The sequence below is a fragment of the Oreochromis niloticus genome, linkage group LG14 (assembly GCF_001858045.2).
Source record: "Oreochromis niloticus isolate F11D_XX linkage group LG14, O_niloticus_UMD_NMBU, whole genome shotgun sequence".
Lineage (NCBI taxonomy): Eukaryota > Metazoa > Chordata > Actinopteri > Cichliformes > Cichlidae > Oreochromis > Oreochromis niloticus.
In genome coordinates, this window is record NC_031979.2 from 1,770,879 (window position 1) to 1,794,812 (window position 23,934).

At 41.0% G+C, this 23,934-nt stretch overlaps 1 protein-coding gene across 11 annotated transcripts in view; it reads left to right on the forward strand.

The window, feature by feature from the left end:
- The window catches only part of myo18ab (myosin XVIIIA b), a 135,640-nt gene that overhangs the window by 81,994 nt on the left and 29,712 nt on the right, over positions 1-23,934 (forward strand). For all 11 annotated transcript variants that reach the window (XM_019367496.2, XM_013266182.3, XM_013266186.3 and 8 more), the window contains 8 exons: positions 557-622; positions 8,697-8,825; positions 16,849-16,992; positions 17,819-17,908; positions 18,642-18,761; positions 20,283-20,394; positions 21,774-21,901; positions 23,640-23,794. In XM_019367496.2, coding sequence (XP_019223041.1) covers positions 557-622; positions 8,697-8,825; positions 16,849-16,992; positions 17,819-17,908; positions 18,642-18,761; positions 20,283-20,394; positions 21,774-21,901; positions 23,640-23,794 — 944 coding nt within the window. The remainder of the gene's footprint in view (positions 1-556; positions 623-8,696; positions 8,826-16,848; positions 16,993-17,818; positions 17,909-18,641; positions 18,762-20,282; positions 20,395-21,773; positions 21,902-23,639; positions 23,795-23,934) is intronic.

A 23,934-nucleotide genomic window follows, 5' to 3' on the forward strand; every position in this document is an offset into this window, starting at 1 on the left:
TGGCAGCCAAGAAACCTAAAAGATTTAGCGAGTTCATGTGAAGGGGAGTGGTCCAATCAGTTTTTAACTTAACTGTAATGCCTTTTGTCTGGAGTTTAGGTTGCTGTTCTGTCTTTTTCCCTTAAAATAAAAACCACCATAAAAGTTAAAGACTGATCATTTCTTTATAAGTGAGCAAACTTTCCAATTCAGCAGGGGATCAAATAATTATTTCCCCGACTGTACATTTAATGACATGTTTACTAAATGTAGTGTGTAGCATCACTTTTCAAACCTTGTAGTCAGACAGTCTACAGTTGGACTCCTTAAGGTTTATTTCACACGACAAGTGAAACCTGACATTAAAAAACACTCAGTAGCATCTCTGTGTCCTTCAAGGCACATCGAGGTAGGTGTGTGCTTGTGTTAGCCGATTCCAGAGTGGATTGGTGTTTGTTGCTATGACACGTAACTTGCATCATTTAGGAGCCAGGTCACATGACCAGACATAGGTAAGGCCCAGACACAGAGGGATTGGGTTGTTTATCTATTGAGTGTTCGTTCTGCTCTTTTGCAGGCAGTGGAGGAGTTACTGGAGTCTTTGGAGCTGGAGAAGAGTAACTACCACATGGGGCTAAGCAGGGTGAGTGATGCCTCATGCATACACTTTTTCATCTCAGTGTACTTCTACTTATGAGTTGACGCAGTTTTCCTGTTACTGCAAACTCAAGATTTCCTTCACAGTACTAATTCTCTTTGTGGTGATCCTCAGAGCTCCCCTTTTTTATTGCAATCCTAAAATCCAGTTCTGTCTTCTTTGTTGTCTTTACATTTATTGTTGAAAATTAGATTTTTGTGGGTTTTCATCATCACTTTCTACACTAATGTTGAGCAGCTTGTCCTTTGGCTGTTGCTGCTTTGTGTTGCTGTGAAAGAGCAAGAAAAAGGATTCAAATCCAAAAACCTTTTTATGCTTTGGCCCTTGCAGTTAAACAGATAATTAGATCACATTTTCATTCTACTCACTAGGTTGTCTAGCAAAAGGGGGCGACAGGCTCTCTGTTTCTTTTTTCTTCCTCTGCAGTGACAAACTCTTCACACTTCCACATGTATCCTCACTAGTCCTAATTCTCTATTTTTTTTCTTTTTGGGGGCAAGAGGTGATATTTTCTGCACTCTCTGTATCTTGCCAAGCAGCAGTCAAACACTGCCAGACTGTTGAGGATAAAGTGCAGCTAATCACAAGGAAAAGGGCAGGCAGTTTTTGCTAATTAGATCTGTGAATGTCTGCGGAATAAAGAACAGTCTGGGCCTTGAGCTGTCAATTATCGAAGTTTCTTGGCAGATATTGCAGAATGTTTGACCTTGCCTTAGAGTTGGACCACTAGATTCCTAAAGTTAACTTTTTAGTACCAAAGTTTTTTTAAATCTTTGGTAATCATTAGTGCTGGGCGATATGACGATATATATCGTGTGGACGACAGAAAAGTGTCTATCGTGCCATTTGTCTTCTATCGTTTCTATCGTTTCTAACCCTAATTTTATAAATTATTACCTAAAATATATCATTAACCCTTTACAACCGGCCGGAGCAGGCACACTCCGTTTTGCCTATTTTTAAATCCCTGTAGAACTGGAACCACGTAAGCTAGCGCAATAATTTGTTTTGCATATGAAACCGTAGGAGTTGTACTTGACTCTTATTCCCTTAGCTTGCCCTAGGTCACGGTTTCCTTCCACATATAGCTTTGCAAAAATTGCATAAAAAGCACTTCCAGCAACAAAAACATAATATTCCAGAAACGCGCTTTGCCGATCCGATCAGCTGTTCATAACACTTCCTATGTTGGAATATTAAGTCAGCGCGAACTATCGCATGCCCGCCATTACCTGTCCGAAACCGGAAGTGACGTCATTTCGCGGAAAATGTAGTTGTTGTTTTTTTTACCTTCAAAGCTTATGTTGGTGTTTTTAAAAGTCATGTTTGACTTTATGCTTTTCTGTATCGTTTCTGGGATGCTTAGAAGTCAAATTACACTGTTGGAAATAGTTTATTTTGATGCACATGCTGTTTTTTTGCAAATTTGCATTGTAATATTTATTTTCATTTTTCCTGTAGTATATAAAAATTAGTGTATCTCAAACATAAAACTATGAAGACACTCAAAATAAATTTCTCGTGGTTGGAAACTATTTTGTGCAACGTTTTTGTATTTACAGTTTTGAGGGATAAGCCTCTTAAATTTCTCTAACTAGAAATATATGTAAAAAACAAAACAAAAACGATTTTCAATTTTTTTGTAGTTTATTGCACTTTTTTGCAATTTATGTAGTTACTATGGACTTAATGCATACATATTATTAAAATTTGGGCTATAATGGTTGTATTGATGTGTAGCAACTTGAAATGCTCCCACAAATGGCACTACAGCATGTAAAATGTAAAGATAAGCTCTGGCGGACTTGGTTCTATGGTAGGTCTTAAAGGGTTAAATAGCCTGTGGCAAATATATTAGTGTTGTCTTCTCACTATACATACTCTTAACTTCATGCAAGAGAAAATAAAGTATAAAAAAAATTATATTTTTCGCAAAGAAACTCCGTCTTGTGGTTTTGCAACATGGTGCTGCTTTACATGCACCCGGATTTGCGACATGCTTTACGGTAACTCAAAACAAAGACTGCACCCTCTCCACTCGCTGTTTACAGACTGCATACTTTCCAGATGACCACAGGTCAGGTGGTATATCGTGATATATATCGTTATCGTGATATAAAATAATTCATATCGTGATAAATATTTTTTCCATATTGCCCAGCACTAGTCCTCATATCAGTAAGATTGGTAATGCCTCTTGTTTCGTAATGTTTTTACTGACAGTTGAGAGACAAACGCGTCCAACCAGCTCATGTGGGAAGGCAAAGCACCAGCTGCCCAGTTGGAGATTAAGTGGCCCAGTCTGTGGGCAGCATGGAAACAGATTGCATATATGTCTAATACTATGGACAGTATTAGTTCTTTGTAATTACTGCAATATGAGCTAGATGGACTTGATAAATACATTAAACATGAAAATCAGTTTTATCCCAGGGTGATGTGGCAATGTTACAAAGACTTTTTTTATACTGCTGAAAGTGTTGGGGTTTGCAAATGTTCCATAAATGGTAAATGGAGTTGAGGTCAGATTCCTGAATTCAATAAACATTAGTCTTTTTAAAGATGCTAACAAAAATCATGTGTCCTCAAAGAATGGAGTGCCACTTCTCCTTTATGAAGAAGGTACCCTGATGAAGCAGCACTTCACATCACAGAATAATTTACCTTACATCATCCTTGAAATGGGTGGAAAAGGAGAAAACATAACAGGATTCATTTAGTTAAACACATTACATTATATCATTACATATTATTATTTATGTTTTATATATTTATATTTATATTTATATATATATATATATATATATATATACATATACATACATATACATATTTATACATATATGTACCACCGGCAGAAATCCAGAAATCCTACCAGGCTTTGTCCAGCCAATCCTACCAGTGGCTGGACAAAGCTGGACTGAAAGACAGCACAGAGGCACTAATCATGGCAGCACAGGAACAAGCTCTGAGCACAAGATCCATAGAGGCTGGGGTCTATCACACCAGGCAAGACCCCAGGTGCAGGCTGTGTAAAGATGCCCCTGAGACAATCCAGCACATAACAGCAGGGTGCAAGATGCTAGCAGGCAAGGCATACATGGAACGCCATAACCAAGTGGCCGGCATAGTATACAGAAACATCTGTGCCGAATATGGCCTGGAAGTTCCGAGGTCAAAATGGGAGACGCCCCCAAGAGTGGTGGAGAATGACCGAGCTAAGATCCTGTGGGACTTCCAGATACAGACGGACAAAATGGTGGTGGCTAACCAACCGGACATATTGGTGGTAGACAAACAGAAGAAGACGGCTGTAGTGATCGATGTAGCGGTTCCGAATGACAGCAATATCAGGAAGAAGGAACACGAGAAGCTGGAGAAATACCAAGGGCTCAGAGAAGAGCTCGAGAGGATGTGGAGGGTGAAGGTAACGGTGGTCCCCCGTGGTAATCGGAGCACTAGGTGCGGTGACTCCCAAGCTAGGCGAGTGGCTCCAGCAGATCCCAGGAACAACATCGGAGATCTCTGTCCAGAAGAGCGCAGTTCTGGGAACAGCTAAGATACTGCGCAGGACCCTCAAGCTCCCAGGCCTCTGGTAGAGGACCCGAGCTTGAAGGATAAACCGCCCGCAGGGGCATGCTCGGTGTTTTACATATATATATATATTATTACAATATACTTGTTTGTGTATGCTATTTTTTAATCAGGGTCAGATGGAAATACAAGAAAGACAGGCATACTTAAAAAATATCAGCAAAGAAAGGAATGACTTGCCTAAGAGATGTTGTTAATAATTAAAGGTATATTTTCCAGCTAACGTTTGTCTGTGTTAAGTAATAACACCTGCCTAACATAGTCTATGTCAGGGGTGCCAAACTCATTTTACATGGCAGGCCACATTAGATTAGATTAGATTAGATAAAACTTTATTAATCCCTCGGGTGGATTCCTCCGGGAAATTCGGTTTCTAATAGCACAGCACCGACAGAAGTTACAGAATGTGAGCAGAAATATACCATATATACACATATATAAATACAGAGACATATATAAATACAGAGATAAATAGAATAAATAGGAATAAGAATACAAGGGAATTGCACATTTCAAGTATTGTGAGTCTATTGCACCGTTGGATATTAACAAAAAGTATTGCACAGTGAAAAGGCACTACAGCTTAGTTGTTCCCCCCTCCTTTGTCCTCCTGTTTCCCCTCCCTCTCCCCTCCAGAGAGGAGTTAAACAGTTTGATGGCGTGTGGGACAAAGGAGTTTTTAAGTCTGTTGGTTCTTGTCTTTGGGAGAAGCAACCTGTCACTGAACAGACTCCTCTGGTTGTTTATGGCCGTATGCAGAGGATGCCCAGCATTGTCCATAATGTCCATCAATTTCTTTAGTGTCCTTTTCTCTGCCACTATCACCAGAGTGTCCAGCTTCATGCCGACCACAGAGCCAGCCTTTTCAGCCTGGATGAGTCCTGCTTTGCTGTGCTGCTCCCCCAGCACACCACAGCATAGAAAAGCAACCACCGACTGGTAAAACATCCTCAGGAGCTTCCTGCAGATGTTAAAAGACCTCAGCCTCCTGAGGAAGTACAGTCGGCTTTGGGCTTTTTTATACAGGTGCTCTGTGTTGCATGACCAGTTCAGTTTGTTGTCCACCCACAGCCCGAGGTACTTGTACTTGTTGACCACCTCCACCTCCTCTCCCTCTATCTGAACCGGCAGTGGACCTGCTCTGGACCTCCCGAAGTCCACAACCAGTTCCTTGGTCTTTGAGGTGTTGAGTTGCATGTGGTTTGTGTGACTCCAAGTTCCTCACCAGACTTCTGTACTCCTCTTCCTGATCATCCCAGATACAACCCATGATGGCTGTGTCGTCTGCAAACTTCTGAATATGGCATAATTCAGAGTTGTAGCAGAAGTCAGAGGTGTACAGGGTGAAGAGAAGAGGGGACAGCACAGTTCCCTGTGGTGCTCCTGTGCTGCTGACCACAGTGTCAGACGTGATGTCCTTCAGCCTGACGTACTGTGGTCTGTCAGTGAGGTAGTCAGAGATCCAAGCGACCAGGCAGGGGTCCACCTGCATCCTGTTTAGTTTTTCCTGGAGCAGACAGGGCCGGATGGTATTAAAGGCACTGGAAAAGTCAAGAAACAGGATCCTGACCGTGCCTTTTCCCTTGTCCAGGTGTGAGTGGGCTCTATGTAGGAGGTACAGGATGACATCCTCCACTCCGACATCCGCCTTGTATGCGAATTGTAGTGGGTCCTGGGCATGTTGTACCTGTGGTCGGAGGAGGTTGAGGAAGAGCCGCTCTAGAGTCGGAAGCCCACGTTGACCTTAAGTGGGCCGGACCAGTGATACTTCCCATTCTGTCAGTGTAAAGAAGTTACATATTTAACTGTTTTTCTACATGATGAAGAAAAAGCTGCTGTGACAAGGAAAGAAATTTGTAGGCATGACTCTTTGGACTTAAATCATAAATAATAAATGTGGAACATTTCGGCAAAAATTATTGCAGCTGATTGCCCAGACTGTTCTGGTTTTTTTGTAATCGTAAAAACCAGAAATTTCTATGGAAAATGGAAAAACAAACTTTTCTGTCATTTAAATGTTTAATGCCTAATTATTTTGTATAGTTTGAATGGCCATAAGAGAGGTTTTTATCAGTAGGAAAAACTGCAAGACTTAAAAAAAACAACCAAAAAAAAAAAAAAAAAAACGGTTCAAAGGCCAAAATTCTGCTTGTGCTTGTTTGTGGTGAACAGTAGTTCAAACAAGTTAAGAATTATAAAAAACTTCAAGCACATTCAGGCCTATGAAACTCATTTAGACACTCAGACACTGAGCCATGGCTCTGTGCTACATGCATATATTCAAAGGCATATTTTATTATGTGTAATAGTCAAGACTGAACTGTAACTTAGGAGAACACATATGAGGTTTAAGGCCTGGACATGTTTAAAACCTTTTATCCTCCACAATGGAAAATGGCTGAGTATAAAAGCGGATATCACTTCAGCCAGTCTCCAATATCATTGAAATGCAGCCAGATGCTGCTCATTTTACATTTTAGCTCCTTTCTTCACTTTGTCCCCAACATGCTTGCATTTAAATTCAGCTCCCCGTCTCTCTGTGTACCTGGCCTGTACCACTACCTAAATAATAATATTACATTTCATCTTTTCAGTTGTCTAGTCATTGGTCATTGTCTAGCCACCTCCATGGTACAGAGGTAATCAGTGCTATTCATCTTACCCGTCTCTTCTTTTGTTTATTGATTTAGGCTAAGGGTCTTAATACTAGCATTGTCTTTCTCAGTATTTTCTAACCAGTGACATTACCTGCCATCTAACATTAAAGCGAATCACACAGATTTTTGACATTAGTTGTGTTTGGACTCATCGGCCTGGAGGAATTAGCAGTAACACAAGATTTGTGGGCTGTGCAGGTGGCCGCATTGCGTATTGCTGCCAAACTATCCCTGGTGTGCAATGCCAAACCTTTTGTAGCTCTCTGCATGGTAGTATTAAACCATTCCCACACTGACAAAAGGGTCTCTGAGGAGCATAGCTGTTCATGTTTGCCACAAGTGTTGTCTCTTTCCAGGCTAGTTAGAAATCATCTGCCTACAACAGAAAATCCCACTGGAGCAGATTTGATTTCTGGTACCTGAAGTCATGGCAAAGTCATTGAGTCTTTTAATACCCAATTTTACACAAAATATCAGTATTTGTAGAAATCTATAAATAAATTTTTTGTTGTTGTTGGTTTTTTTCCCCTCTGGCAGTAAACATAGCTCACAGGCAACTGGATGAGGAACAACCTAATGCTCATTAAATCACTATTTAAAAAAAACAAAAAAACAAAACTGTAGCAGCTGGACTGCAACTTTTGACTTGGAGTCTGCCTCAAAATCATAGTAGAGCACCTCACTGAACTATAACGCAGGTACCCACAAAGCGATTATTGCAGAAGTTTACATATACTCATCATGGGCATAATTGTTATTTGTAATTTAGGGTTTTTAATCATTTCTTTAAACTGCTGTTTTAGTTCCAGTGAAAGGAAGTCTTAATGCTTCAGCACATGAAGGCATTTTGGAAAATTTCATGCTCCCAACTTTGTGGGAACAGTTTGGTAATGGCCTTCTTCTGTTCCAACATGACTGTTCACCAGTGCACAAAGCAACGTCCCAGAAAGTCTATTCTGTTCATCTGGAGTTGGCGTTTTCAGTGGAAGAAATGTTTAGTCAATCCACCAAGTGACTTCTTCAGTCTCAGCTGACTGCAGGTTTCCCCTTCATTATAAAGAGTACATTTGATTAGTGACTAAAACTAGCCTAACTGACAAACGATGGGCTGCGAGGTCAGTTTCTTTATTATTACTATGCAAATTGTTGCTTTGATCAAACAATGATGAGAAGCGGTTCAGAAAATGTATAAAATAGATGTCAGTTGTTAATAATTTTCTAATTGGATAGTTTTAAAAAGTCATAGTCTGTTGGAGCTGACATCCATCGAATAATGCTGAATGTTATCAGGGACAACGGTGATCCTTGCCATTATGAACCTTGGAACCTCCTGTTTCTCCCCTGGATGCCATTTTTCCCCATTTCTTATTGTTGACTCCTTAACACTCATCTTAACCGATTTCTTGATCAACAGGTCTGACAGTAAGACCTGGGTGTGGCTGGTAAAACTGAACTCTGCTTTCCAAACAAATGTGGTTAATGTTAATTAATTCATGATTTAACAAGTGGGAAATGCTTCACACAGGGCCAGGTTTGTTTGAACAGCTTTTTTCCCTTAATACATGAAGTCATCAATTTAAAAAGTGCTACATTTACAAAAGTTTACAAAAATAAACTACATTTATTTCTAATTACTCTGGTTATCTTTTTCTAATATTAAAATTAGAGCAAATAGTTTTTCACAGCACTTTACTTGAACTTGAAATATTAACTTTAGGTATGTCAGTACCCAGAGTTAATAATGTGAGAAAATAGAGGAGAAAGCCGGTATATGTGACACTCTTCTAACTCTATTTGTCCTCCTGCAGGTGTTCTTCAGAGCAGGGATTCTGTCCAGACTGGAGGAGCAGCGAGATTTCCAGACGAGGAGGAACATTTCTCTGTTCCAGGCTGCTTGCAGGGGATACCTAGCCAGACAGGCATTCAAGAAGAGGAAGGTAGGACTACTTTACATTTGGGTTTTAAAATTTAGGAATTATGCGTTGAAATCTGACCAACACAGCACTGATGACTTGCAAAAAATATGTATGTATTCGCAATTTGTAAATATACTGGCTTTCCCCCTGCTGCTTAGATGCTTTTGTGATCATGCATCTCCAGTGAGCAACTGCCAAAGAAACAGCTCTCAGTTGGCTACTCTTTCCCACTGTGACTTCATCACATAGTCCAAGTGTCTTCTTTAACCATTCCAGTATTGATTACTGACTGTGTGATGTCATCCTCATACCCTTTATCACCTTTCCACCTCAATTTTAATTTTTCATTTTTGATTCCTCGGAGGGGGGTGCTGGAAGGTGCCCCACCGGGAGACTCTGTTGTCCTGCTGGGAGACTTCAATGCTCACGTGGGTAACAACAGCGAGACCTGGAGGGGCGTGATTGGGAGGAACGGCCTCCCTGATCTGAATCCGAGCGGTGTTTTGTTATTGGACTTCTGTGCAAATCACAGTTTGGCCATAACGAACACCTTGTTCGAACATAAGAGTGTCCATAAGTGCACGTGGCACCAGGACGCTCTAGGCCGCAGGTCGATGATCGATTTTGTAATCGTATCACCAGACCTGCGACCATATGTTCTGGACACTCGGGTAAAGAGAGGGGCTGAGCTGTCAACTGATCACCACCTGGTGGTGAGTTGGATCAGGTGGCGGGGGAGGACGCTGGACAGACCCGGTGCACCTAAACGCGTAGTGAGGGTGTGCTGGGAACGTCTAGCAGAGGCCCCAGTCTGCGAGATCTTCAACTCACACCTCCGGCAGAGCTTCAACAGCATTCTGAGGGAGACTGGGGACATTGAGTCCGAATGGACCATGTTCAGCGTCTCCATTGCCGAAGCTGCTGCATTGAGCTGCGGCCGCAAGGTGGTTGGTGCCTGCCGTGGTGGTAATCCCCGAACCAAATGGTGGACACCAGAGGTGAAGGGAGCCACCAAGCTGAAGAAGGAGTCCTATCGGGCTTAGTTAGCCTGTGGGACTCCGGAGGCAGCCGACAGGTATCGACAGGCCAAGCGGAATGCGGCTCAGGCAGTGGCTGAAGCAAAAACTCGGGTGTGGGAGGAGTTCGGAGAGGCCATGGAAAAAGACTTTCGGACTGCCTCGAAGAGATTCTGGCAAACCGTCAGGCGTCTCAGGAGGGGAAAGCGGTGCTCTACCTGCACTGTGTATAGTGCTGGCGGAGCGCTGCTGACGTCGACTGAGAAAATTGTCGGACGGTGGAAGGAATACTTCGAGGACCTCCTTAATCCCACTGACACGTCTTCCGAGGAGGAAGCAGAGTCTGGGGATGAGGGGAATGACCCGCCAATTTCCGGGGGCGAGGTCACTGAGGCAGTTAAACAACTCCTTGGTGGCAGAGCCCCTGGTGTTGATGAGGTCCTCCCCGAGTTCCTGAAGGCTCTGGATGTTGTAGGGCTGTCCTGGTTGACACGCCTCTACAATGTTGCGTGGAGATCAGGGGCAGTACCCCTGGACTGGCAGACCGGGGTGGTGGTCCCCATCTTTAAGAAGGGAGACCGGAGGGTGTGTTCCAACTACAGGGGGATCACACTCCTCAGCCTCCCTGGGAAAGTCTATGCCAGGGTGCTGGAAAGGAGAGTTCGTCCGTTAGTCGAACCTCGGATACAGGAGGAACAATGCGGTTTTCGTCCTGGTCGCGGAACACTGGACCAGCTCTTTATCCTCTCAAGGATACTTGAGGGTGCATGGGAGTTTGCCCAACCAGTCTACATGTGTTTTGTGGACTTGGAGAAGGCATTCGACCGTGTCCCTCGGGGTGTCCTGTGGGAGGTGTTGCGGGAGTATGGGGTGTCTGGCCCATTGCTACGGGCCATTCGATCCCTATACAACCGTTGCAAGAGTTTGGTTCGCATTGCCGGCAATAAGTCGGACTCGTTCCCGGTGGGTGATGGGCTCCGCCAGGGCTGCCCTTTGTCACCGGTTCTGTTCATAATTTTTATGGACAGGATTTCTAGGCGCAGCCAAGTGGCGGAGGGCTTTCACTTCGGTGGCCTCAGAATCTCATCTCTGCTTTTTGCGGATGATGTGGTTCTGTTGGCTTCATCAGGTGAAGGCCTCCAGCTCGCACTGGAGCGGTTCGCAGCCGAGTGTGAAGCAGCGGGAATGAGGATCAGCACCTCCAAATCTGAGGCCATGGTTCTCAGCCGGAAAAGGGTGGAGTGCCCACTCCGGGTCGGGGATGAGTTCCTGCCCCAAGTGGAGGAGTTCAAGTATCTCAGGGTCTTGTTCGCAAGTGATGGGAGAAGGGAGCCGGAGATCGACAGACGGATTGGTGCTGCGGCTGCAGTGATGCGGACGCTGCACCGGTCCGTCGTGGTGAAGAGGGAGCTGAGTGTGAAAGCGAAGCTCTCAATTTACCGGTCGATCTACGTCCCTACCCTCACCTATGGCCACGAGCTGTGGGTAGTGACCGAAAGAACGAGATCGCGGATACAAGCGGCAGAAATGAGCTTCCTCCGAAGGGTGGCTGGCCTCTCCCTTAGAGATAGGGTGAGAAGTTCGGCCATCCGGGAGGGGCTCAGAGTAGAGCCGCTGCTCCTCCACATCGAAAGGAGCCAGTTGAGGTGGTTCGGGCATCTGACAAGGATGCCTCCTGGGCGCCTCCTGGGTGAGGTGTTCCGGGCATGTCCCACCGGGAGGAGGCCCCGGGGCAGACCCAGGACACGCTGGAGAGATTATATCTCTCGGCTGGCCTGGGAACGCCTTGGTATTCCCCTGGATAAGCTGGAGGAGGTGGCTGGGGAGAGGGAGGTCTGGGCTTCTCTGCTTAGGCTGCTGCCCCCGCGACCCGGCCTCGGATAAAGCGGATGAAGATGGATGGATGGATGGATTTTTGATTGTGTTTAGTTTTGTTCTGCATTTGCATTTACATACCTTTGAGGTGACTGTTGTTGGGATTTGGCATTTGAAATCACCTATAAGGAATATATTAGGTAGATAGATGACAGAGGAAAACTTTAAGGAAAGAAACTGAAGAAATTGGGGATGCAGGACACACCTTTAATCTGTCTGTACCTTTTATGCCTCATTGGTATGACCTTATTATTTTACTACACTATAACCAAAAAAGCTTGATTTCTGAGATTGACTTTGAATGCAGAATGAGTAGAACTATTAGGACATTACAGGCCATAAAAAACACGTAATCAATCATAATCTTGAGCACCCGTGTGTCATCAATCCTTTTGGAAATGCTCTCCTGGTAATCGTCTTAAAAAACAAACACTGGATGTCATCAGTCCCCAAGGAGACATCAGGGCCAACCAGTAAGGAGCCACAAGTGCAGCCATGGCTATTATTGCCTCAAGGCCACGGTTTGAGCCGCAGCTTTTATGGCAAACAGTTATCTCATATAATTGATGTAGACTGGAATTGGGTTAATTTCTTTCATGTCATTGTAAATAGCTAGTTGCTAATGTGCTGTTTACAGGCATTGCACAGAGTCTCAGACTCAGTTATGTCAGAAGTTGGTGTTGAAGGCAAAGAGTAGCAGTGAGTCTTGAGATAAGGGACAAAACATGTCTGCCAGATAAAACCCAATTTTGGGGTTAAAAATATGCATAGAAGTGTTAACCCAACTGACTAAAAGACAAACCAAGGCAACGTTTATACAACAAAAGTATGATTTTGCATTTTTTTATACATGTATATTTATTTCAAATAGTACAATACATTATTAGTACCTTAAAATTCATTGTCCAGAAGCAGGTGTGATAATATTAAAATACAAATATTAAAATACAAAAAAGCTACTTACCATTTAGAAAACTAGAGTTTTTTTAAATGGTAAATAGACTAGTATTTATAGTGCCTTGCTACTTCACTTGAGCACTCAAAGTGCTTTCTACTAAAAATCTTATTTACTCAATCACATTCAGACAGCACTTTTATCTATGCCTAAATGCTGTATCTAACATTCACACACACAATCTGATGGATGCATCGGGGGAGTGAAGTCTGACCAAGGATCCGAGGATACTTCAGCACTTCGGACTGGATGAGCCGGAGATCGTTACACTGACCTTCCGATCGGTAGACTGCCTGCTTTACTACCTGAGCTACAGTTGCCCCTGTTTCAATTATTTGACAGTTCCCCTGAAATAAAAGTGAGGTTGAACCAGATGTATTTAGGTTGCTGCAAAGAAGCTTTAAGGATGTTTTACAAGTTACCTGTTTGGATGATTGTGCTTTAGTCATTTTCTTCTCTGCGTGCATGTGTGTAAAATAATAACCTGACAAGTGACATTGGTGCTGTCTCGCAAAAATGCAAGTGGGGATCTGTTGACTTTATGTGTAGCTTCACAGAAGTGTTCATGCTGCTTGTGAAACTTTTCTCATGTGTACACTAAGTTAATTTGGTATACAGTGTTTGTATTTCTGGTAAGTGTTTATGTGTGTGTTAGGAGATTAAGCTTTCATTACCATTTCATTTTATTCTGTCTTGCAGCACTGGTCTCAGGGCTGCCAACAAAAATGACTTTTCAAGGGCGTTTGGCTTTCATGTTATCCCCCAAAGAATTCAGTTTGAGCCTCATCTCTTGTGGCAAACAGTAATCTCATGTAATTGATGTAGAACTGGGCACAGTTCTTTTACGCCGTTGTAAATAGTTAGTTGCTAGTGTGCTGTTCATAGGCATCCTGCAGAGACTTGGTTGAAATCTCAAAGCAGATAACAGGAAATGGCTCACACTGTAGTTTGTCTTCGAATGCACCTTAGGATGCCTTGACAAGTTCATATCTTCACAATGACATATGTCTAAAATATCTTCTCAATAAGTTACCCAGCATTTCATCACTTCAGTGCTTTTAATGTAAAGGAGCAGTAAGAAATGCTGGATTTGCTGAGTTCTAAAAATTACTAGAATGAAAAGTGAAAGTGATAGACATCAGTCAAATCCAGTATCACAGCCCTGTGAATAAACTTTAAAGACGCATTAAATCCAATCTGCTTACCCATAAAACATACATTAAATGGATATTGTTAAGCAATGAATGCCGAAGGGAGCTTTAAAAATGTAGGATTTGATTGAACTCTGCAGTTACTGAGTCAGCTGGGTGCTGGCAACTTTTATGCAATGCTGCTCTGTAACTTTACAGACTCAGTATACTGAGCGTTCAACATTAGCCAAAAAGCTAATGAAACTAAAAATTTAAGATTTATCCATGTCTGTCCTTTTTCATTCTTACAGATGGACTTAGTTTAGAACGTGAATTTGTGCTGTAATTTGTATAACAATCAGGTTTGCTTATTTTGCCACAAGACACAACCAGTTAGTTTGTTTACCCATCTAACCCGCTTCCCTGCTCTAGGGAACCTCCTTGTTGTCTTCCAAATTCCTCATATCCTACCCCCTCTCTCCCTGAGGGAGTTGCATTCAAAGCACTCCAGGAAATAAGTGAGATGGAGAAGGATGATGGGGAAAAAGGAAAAAAGGAAAGAAAAGCTAGAGAAAGATGAAGACTCCACTTCGCCACGGAGGAACAGACAAATAGAAGAGATCTGCTGACTGCTTTGAAGCCCTGCAGTCTGTCTCCACTCTCTCTCTTTTTGACATTCATAGGAACAGTTGAGAGTCGAGGAGCACGGGGGATTCCACTGCCAGCCAGCCAACGCTGAGCCTAATTAAACTAATTAAAGAATCCCCACTACATTTTCCCCACCCTGACAGGGAACAGGTGTATTGAGAAAGATGCTGCTGCTTGTATTCAGACTGAGTGTTACTGTCACTGTCATCTATTGAAAGCATTTGAAACAAAATGTATAAGAATGTTGGATCTAAACTTTTGATGAAGTAAAAAAAATCTTGAGCCAGCCCTCTTTCCCTTTGCTAGGAAAATAGGAAGAAGTGATTACTGAAACATATTCAGACATGCAACATATAAGACTTGAAGCTTGAAAGTCAGTATTTGTTACTTTGACTGTCTTTACTCTTCAACATAGCCATAACTCTCTTAGGCTTACTATGGAAAACTGTGGTGGGGGTCCATGTCCTGACCAAAATTATGGCGACAAATTTGTGATCTTTGAAGTGGTCTTTTCAAAGATAGGGACCTGGTCTGAGACTACTAACTACTGTCTTCAAAGGATTTCAAAAGGTCCATCAAGATGACGATAAAATAGCAGCAAGACAGACTCGGTCTGCGATTAGTTTTCCAATTGAACAGGTTCAAGTCAGCACTTATATGCAGTCTGTTTGCAATAATACCACAATTAACTCTAGTAAATCTAAAATCTGTTGCCATCTGCACCAGATGACCATTGATCAGCAGCCACTGATCAAAAACTATTGATCAATGGCCATGAGTACAATTCACAGAGAGCTGGGGAATGGTTGCAATCACAGCATTGTAAGATGGTGAAAGATGTAACACCGGTACCAAAACCATGACACAGATCTATAAAGGAGTATGTGTGCAAGAATATTTTAAGTTTCTGTTATTTATTACATTAGATTTAAATGGATGAATGGAAAACTACTTACTAGAAATAGTTTTGGTTAATTTGCATTGCAAAATATCTGAATGATCAAATTAACTGTAAATATCTGACTGCCAAATCACAGACAGCTATGCCTTTTCTGATGACTAAAGATTGGATGTTTGACACTGAGGCTCTGAAGCCTGTTTTACTCTGTTGATAAAGACTGGTTCAAAACACTTTGTTAAGGCCTGTTTCAAATCTCCATGGTTACATGACTGATGAGATTTGATGCTTTGTGCATCACAATGAAACACTGGAAGTGATGTGACTTATTCAAATCTTTAGCGCTCTTCTAAAGATCTCTTCCTCTTTGCTTCATAGCATTCTTCAGTGGTCAGAACTTCTCACAAACCGTCAATCATACCTCCAAAACACTGAAGCTGAAATACCTGTCATCTCCCTTCACAGCATAAACCTGTCATAGCAATCTAAGTTATGTTTCAAGTATTATAAGTAGTAACACTTTAACACAACACCTGCCAGAATGGGCCATTTTGATTGTGACCTGTTATTGAAGAAGTTAAGTTGTTCATTTTCATGTTATTTTTTTTCTAGTTTAAGCGAAGTTTGGCAAAATAAGTATTTAAATGTCAAATGTGTTTTTAATGTCAATATCTTTGCTTATGAACAGAAATTATCAAGAGGTTAACCTATATATACATTTTAAAAAATGACCTGTTTTGCAAGTATCTTTTTGATTCTGCCTTTATAGTACCCACTATGTGTTCTACATTATAATCAATGCAGTTCTTTTTGGCCACTTTACATATCTTTATGGAACTGTTATCATATTATATTTGTTGTACTTTCTGCTGCCCTCTTGGCCAGATGCTTCTGTGAGTGTTTATACCTGGATAAGTGAAGGATATATAAAAGTCACTTTGCCAAAAGTGATTGCAGCTTCTACCTGGTGACAGGAATATTCTTTTACCTCAAAATGGCTTCATATCATTTGAGAGATCACTTTTTGCATGATCCATTCATCCATTTATTTAACTACAATCATTATATATTTATATTTGTTTATCACATTTAGCTCACTCTGGCTCATGTTACAGCATCCTTCATAACAAAAAGTGCTGCTAGGCAACCCTTTGTACTGCAATAGTGGTTTTGCATTAATTTCTATGGGGTCAAAACGACCCCCTTGGTGGTTTTACTGTTAAACATTTTATAGTAAACTGACATTTCAAAATGTTGTGACACTTAGAATGAATTCTTGCCTTTGTGTTGGAACTGGAGTTGAAAGTTTATGACCACTGTAATTACAGCTGACCATTAGATGTTACTGGTAGGATCTGTCTTTGAGGCTTTGAAGCTTTAAATCTCTTTTTGGTACAAGGAGGAACAAATCTCAGTCTCTCCACATAGTACTTTTTTGGTTATCTTCCTTTTTGCATCTGTTAATACTTTCATTGTTCAGTTTTGTGGTCTTTTTCTTAATGTTGTTGTATTTGTGTGACAGATTCAGGATCTGGCAATCCGCTGCATCCAGAAGAACATAAAGAAGAATCGTGGTGTCAAAGACTGGCCGTGGTGGAAGCTGTTCACCACTGTCAGACCTCTGATAGAGGTGCAGCTCACTGAGGAACAGATCCGTGGCAAGGATGTAAGTTTAAGCACATGAACACATACAGAGTTACCACACTGGTGGTACATGCCTGGTACGTATCTTAAATAAAGCCGTTATTTAGTCAGTTAAACATCATATCCATTTGCTAACATCTGAGTTGATGGGTCGCCACCGCAGATAGCCCTGCATGTTTGATTTTGGAGTTTTAAACTGGATACCCTTCTTGGTGCAGCCCTAAAGGGGACATTATTATCATTATTATTGTTATTTTTAATTAAAACACATGGTTCAGTTTAGCGAAATTGAGAAAAGCATTATTATTAAATTAAGTGTATTTTCACAATGCACTAACATGTACGTGACAGGCTACTATAAAATACCATATCGCAGATCGAATTCGGACAGTCAGCATTTTCTATGCAAGCTTGTCATCTATGGAACACACTTTCCACAAAATCAAATCAATTACAGAATTGAGTCTTTTACAGGTCAAAGGTTACTTAAGGGTAAATCAGTGCTGTAGTCTTTTTAATTAATCATTTTATACTTTTACAAGTATCCATACTTTTCAAAATAATTTTTATTTTTTCCCCAGCTTTTCTGCTTTTTGGGCTTGTTTTTTAAAAGCTGCGTTTCACACTGAATTCTTTATAGTTTTTTTAATCATAGCGCAATATGGTTTTAAGTAATTGAGTTTTGTAATTTGTTTGTGTATTGTGAATGTAAAAGCCAGACAAGCGCTGAAAATGAGCAACACGTGCAGCACATCAGTTTCGTGCTCCATATTGGAACTTTATTAAACTGCATTATCCCTTTTAAATACATAAATAAATAAAACCATCTTTTGCATATTCCCTATCAGGAAGAGATCCAGCAACTCAAGCAGAAGCTAGAGAAGGTAGAGAAAGAGAGGAATGAGCTGAGACTCAACAGTGACCGTCTCGAGAGCCGGGTAAAAATATACACACACACACACACACACACACACACACACAATGGGAGATTTGAGTTACTCCTAAAAATAATCAATAGAATTCTTAAAATTTGGGATTAACACATTTAAAATTGTTACCGTATTTCTCAAGTCTCAGCAGATAGCTAATCTCTGTTATTGCATGAACTTGATAAACTTGAAGGAAACAAAAAGTGCAGGTGGTTCTCTGGAGTGATGTTTGCTAACATTGGTCATCTGCATTCCTACAGAGATACAGATTTAACTACTGAGTATAATTTCTATGATTTATGATAAGTGATGATGATAATTGTTAACTGTGTTTTAACAGGGTTATGATCCATTTCTGCTCAGTGAAAACAGAAGTCTTTTTCTTGAAAAACATTTACATTTTTAAGTGACCCAAACCTCTGAGCTGGAGTGTTCAGCATGGTTCTTCCTTTGTCCCCTCTAAAATTCTTAACATTTGGCCTTGTTGTTCTTATATCATCCTCCTATGACATAAAGACAAATGACAACTGAAATATAGCTTCTTTCTTTAGCAAGGCTTAGTTAGCATTAGTCAATCAGTTCTCATTTTTTACTTATCAGGTCTCAGATGATACCCTGTCTATTAGCTCCTAACAACAAATTTTACAATCTCCGAACTGACCCTAAAATAAAATCTCACAATTTTTGAGAGTTCTTCCAAGCATTAATACAAGATTTGTCAATATTCACACTTAATCTTCAGATCACAGAGCTGTCAGCAGAGCTGGCTGATGAGCGCAACACTGGGGAATCTGCCTCCCAGTTGCTGGAGACAGAAACTTCTGAGAGACTGCGTCTGGAGAAGGACATGAAGGACCTGCAGGTAAAGATGGAAACATACACACATGCATGCACACTGGAGAAAAGTGTTGTCTCCAGCTACTATAATGCTGTATTTCTGGGCTACCTCATTTTGACTTCTACTTTGAGGTGAGCGTATTATTCACCCAGCTCAGAAAACTTGATATTTGGGCTTGTGAATGCACTTCATATTCAGGAGAGGAACACTCCTGAATTTGCACTGCTTACCTACAGTTTGTGGTTTGCAGCGTGGGCCCCTTGAGCCAGGTAACAAAATGACTTCGCGTGTCTGTCCCATAATTATTCTTGTACCGTTGCTTTGACCATGTAATGAAATTGGACATTTTTGCTCATGCATTGCAACATATACTGAATGTTGTGGTAGCAGTGTTTTTGACTGTTATTTGTATTTCATAACTGCCATTTTTGCAATAATAAATCAGATGACAAAAGAACAACAGCTTCATATTCGCACATGGGTAGTAATGTTAAACAGTCATGACATTTACTGCTGAATTGGTTCACTGTCTATTCAGTAAAAGAGCCTAGATACCTGAAATGTTCATCAAATAAGAAACAAACTACCCAGTTTTAAGAAAATGAGACTTTCAACTTTAAATAGTTACACAACTAAAAACTAGTCTTTTGCTGTGTGTGGCGGGGCCTACAGAATTTGTTTGACCCAAAGGGGCTTTGGTAATGCTTCTTTGTCAATGACCAACGGACAGAGAAAGAATGTTGAAATCAGTTTGGGTATAAGCAGTAGGAGAGTAAGAGCGAGGAAGGTAAGGCTAACTTGGTTTAGTCAGGGATGGTGGATATACTGGACAAAAGATGTTGAACTGCCAACAGGAGGAAGATAGGATGATCACAGAGAAGACTCAAGGATGTGCAGACGATTGATGCAAAAGAAGATGATAGAATGAAATTGAAGTAGATGATACCTAAAGGGAGAAGCAGAAAGAAGAAAATAAATAAGAACATGTGTTATATTTTAATGTAGCCAAAGTCCAAGCACTGTTGAAGTAATATTTTTCACCCAGACCCAGTTCTGACCTTCTCTTAGTGGTGGCTGTAGCTCAGGTGGTAGAGCAGGTCACCTACTGATCGGAAGGTTGGTGGTTCGATTCCTGGCTTCCCCCAGTCTGCATGCCAAATATCCTTGGGCAAGATACTAACCCCAAATTGCTCTCCGATGCATCCATCGGAGTATGAATGTGTGTGAATGTTAGCTAAAAGAATCACTTAGACAAATGTGCTTGTGCGAATGGGTGAATGCACAAGTTGTGTAAAGCACTTTGAGTGCTCAGAAGAGTAGAAAAGCGCTATATAAGAACCAGACCATTTACCATTCTCTGAGCTGTGAGCAAAATTATGTTAAGGGGACCCTTCACCTGACCCATGAGCCATGTAAACTTTTACACACAGTTAAAAGTGCTACTCCAGTCTTAACACTGTAATGGACCTTTTCAAAACCACCTTCTTGATTAATCTTTGTAGAGTTTTGTTGCCATTGTTATAGAAGCTGCTTGTCATCCACCAGGTCAAATTTGACAGCATGAAGAAAGAGATGGAGTCTATGGAGATGGAGGTGATGGAGGCTCGACTCATCCGTGCTTCTGAACTCAGTGGAGAGGTGGAAGATGATGAGACAGGTTAGACACGACCTCCCCAGCACAACAGTACTTATCAATCAGGACATAGTGACACCGATCAGTCCTAGGTGTCAAGCTTCTTGTCACTAAATCAAATGAGCTACACAGTTCCAAAGCCTGTTTGTACTTCTATAGATTTATAATTGCATGCAATAATTCACTTTCTCTCATTTTTATGGTTGAGCCCCGTCAATACTAAGAGCTACATTTTAGTAAACCTATACAGTTGTTTTTGTAACTATTTTAAGGTCTATGAGGGTGTACTACTGCAGCATCATTATATCTTGTATGTAATGTAACAAAGGAAAAAACCCCAACAAGGAACGTTAGCGGTTGCTACAGTTTCTCTTTCAGCAATTCTATCTTTCGCTTGAGGCTTTCTAAATACCTCAAACAAAATTAACACTTGACAGTCTCTGCACAAACTCACATCATCAAATCTTTCTTGTGGTTTGTGTTATGTTTTCTGTTCCCTAAATGGACTGTACTTCACATACCCCCGCACAGCTGTTACAGTACCAGTTATTCCAGACTGTTAGAAAAACCCAGTGTGTGTTCTTTAGTGGGGGTGCAGGAACCGCAGGGGTAATGTCCAATCGATGCTTTGACAAAAGCCAAGAAAAATCCAATGTGAAGAAGTACATTAGAGATGGATTGGTTCAACGCAAGAAGGGAAGCAAGGACTCAGTTCAAGACGCCCTGCAGGCCTGCTGCCAGCCGTCTTTGTGTGACCTGCAGACTTTGTGAAAGAAGAATTGATTCCTCAGTGTCTCCATCTTGCAACAGCTTTTCACGTTTGTACTACAGTAAAGGAAAAATGATGTAGCACCAAACTCATGGAGGGGTATTTATGCAGGACCGAAGTACATTCAGTACCTGTAGGTTGCTCCTCGTGGCTATAACTGACAATTGTATAGGTCTTACTAAAGTGCAGTTCAGAGTATTGAGGTTTGTTGGTAAAATAAGAGAATGTTGAATTAATGGACACTGGACAATACCCTGAAGACGCTCTATAGGGTTTAGTCAGGTAACCGTGTTATTACTGTGCTTGACTGACCAGCTAGGTCAGTCAAGCACAGTAATAACACTGTCACTGTGGGCATTTGCTAAGTCCTGTTGGAAAAGGAAATCTGCATTTCACTTAAGCTTTACAATAGATGTATGAATTGCTTTAAGATATCCTTGGAAATGTTTTGCCGTAGACTAAGCAGGGTTGAATTTAGTTCTTAGCATCTAAATGTTTTTATTCTCAGCCTTTCAGAATGTCTTTTATGGCTAGATACAGTAAATACATGTGTGGTAGTGAGTACATGGGGTAGCACTTGCAGCACAAGTGACAGAGCACATGATGTAGACAGTAAAAGTACGAAATATCACAGGAGGAGAGTGGAGGCTGAAGTATGAGCGAGCAATCAGGGAGATCGAATTCACTAAGAAGAGACTGCAGCAGGAGCTTGATGACAAACTGGAGGTGGAGCAGCAGAACAAGCGGCAGCTGGAGAGGAGGGTGAGTGGACACTGATACATATTTATGAACAGAATTCAACTTCTTGTTTACAGTAAAATCTCAGGCTTTATCTTAATTATCTGATTCTGATTTCCTTATTTTATTACAAAAACTGTTCAGTTATGTATATTCCGACAAGATCAGGTCTCTTAATAATGTGTCGTACCAAAACATGCTACACATACTTTCATGGCTCCGAGATAACAAGGGTATAACAACAAAGCTGGTTAGTTTTAAACACATTAAGAATGGAATGAATTATTTCAGGTGATGATGTCATGAAGCTGTTTAAGTTTTTAACAGAAGTGTGTATAGCTGTCATTAATGCAAACTGTGACTACTTTAAGGAATCGACAGTAAGAAAGATGATTTACTTTGTTCACACTTTGCTGCTTGATGCAAAATTTTGTCTTTTTTATTTTGCTGCCTTTATTATTATTTCTCTGTGTCACCATGTTAGGAGCCCTAGAAAAGGAGAAGATTCATTCATGTATTTAATACATTCATACAAGGGAAACACATGAGGAATTTGTATAATTGTGTGGAAAATATAACCACTGTTTTCCTCGAATCTGCCCTTTTTCACTGTAGTTCCTGATGCACCAACTGAGCCAGATTAGTGTGCTGATTTCTTAACTTTTATCAAGTGGAAAAAAGTTAGCGTTCATCCTTCAGCTTCACTGTGCTAATGTTATGCTAACGTAGCTGTTTTGCTAGCGATCACGTAGCACGTCATTATATACCAGCTAGTCCAACTTCAGTAACCCTACAAAAGTCACTGCTGTTTAGTTTTCTGTCTTCATTTATCTTGGAAGTGATAGCAGACCTGTACGTTTTAATTTTTCAGAAATCTCTCAGAGCATGTTATATCATGTTTAGGTGGAAGCTAGCGAGCTAACTTCCTGCTAGCTTCTAACTCCGTTGAATTTAATAAATTCTGTTTTCATGGATGCCTGGATGTTAAACTTAATTGTTACAGATGGTAAAGCAGCAACGCTGATCATTTTATTAAAGATGAAAGAATTTAGACAGTTTTTAACTCTCAGTGATGCCGCAGTGTTCGTTTGACTTTGGGACCTGAAGCAGACAGAGTTTTGGACCCTGATTACTCCGCGAGGCTCCTGACTACGGCTCCGACAATCCATCAAGTGCGGCTTCATAGCTTACCAAAGTCGTACTAAAACATTTTTTGACAGATTTTCGTGCGCCGGGTACCACATAAACTCGGTTAGAGGTCAGTAAGCACAACCAGAATTCAGACATAAGGCACACTGTCGATTTTTGAGAAAATTAAAGGATTTTAAGTGTGCCTTATAGTGTATAAAGTACATTATACAGAAGAAAAGAAAATATCGCGATATATATCATTACTGCACATGCTTCAAATTATACCATGATATGAATTTTAGGCTATATCGCCCAGCCCTAATTTGAGCATCTATTGCAGTAAGAGTGCTAAGCAAGTGGTAATAGTATCCTTAGGCAAAACAAACACATGCACTCAAAGCAAGCACATTTATGACTATATAACTGAAAGCATATTGGAATTTTTTTGCCATTAAATCAAGTTTTCTTCTTTTAATTTGAAAACTAATCTCATTCCCCATGTGGTTTTTAACCTACAATGGTCTTAATAAGGTGTTTTTAAAACAATAAATTGCTTGGGTACTGCTTGAGTGCATTTTTTATGCATTCATCAAACAGGCTTCTTAACATATTGAGGATACTTTTTGTGCAGATCAGTGACCTGGAGGCTGATTATGAGGAGTCTCAGCGAAATATCCAGCAGCTGAAGAAGAAAGCCCAGCGACTGACAGCTGAGCTGCAGGACACTAAACTTCACCTGGAGGGTCAGCAGAGCCGCAACCATGATTTGGAGAAGAAGCAGAGGAAGTCAGTACACAAACACATGTAGTCAGGTTTTACCTGTCATGTCATCACACAGTTCTATTACTTTACCTACCTCTGCCTGGTTCCTGCAGGGCCCATTAGTAATGGTGTAATAACAACAGTAATTGTAAAGAAATTACAGT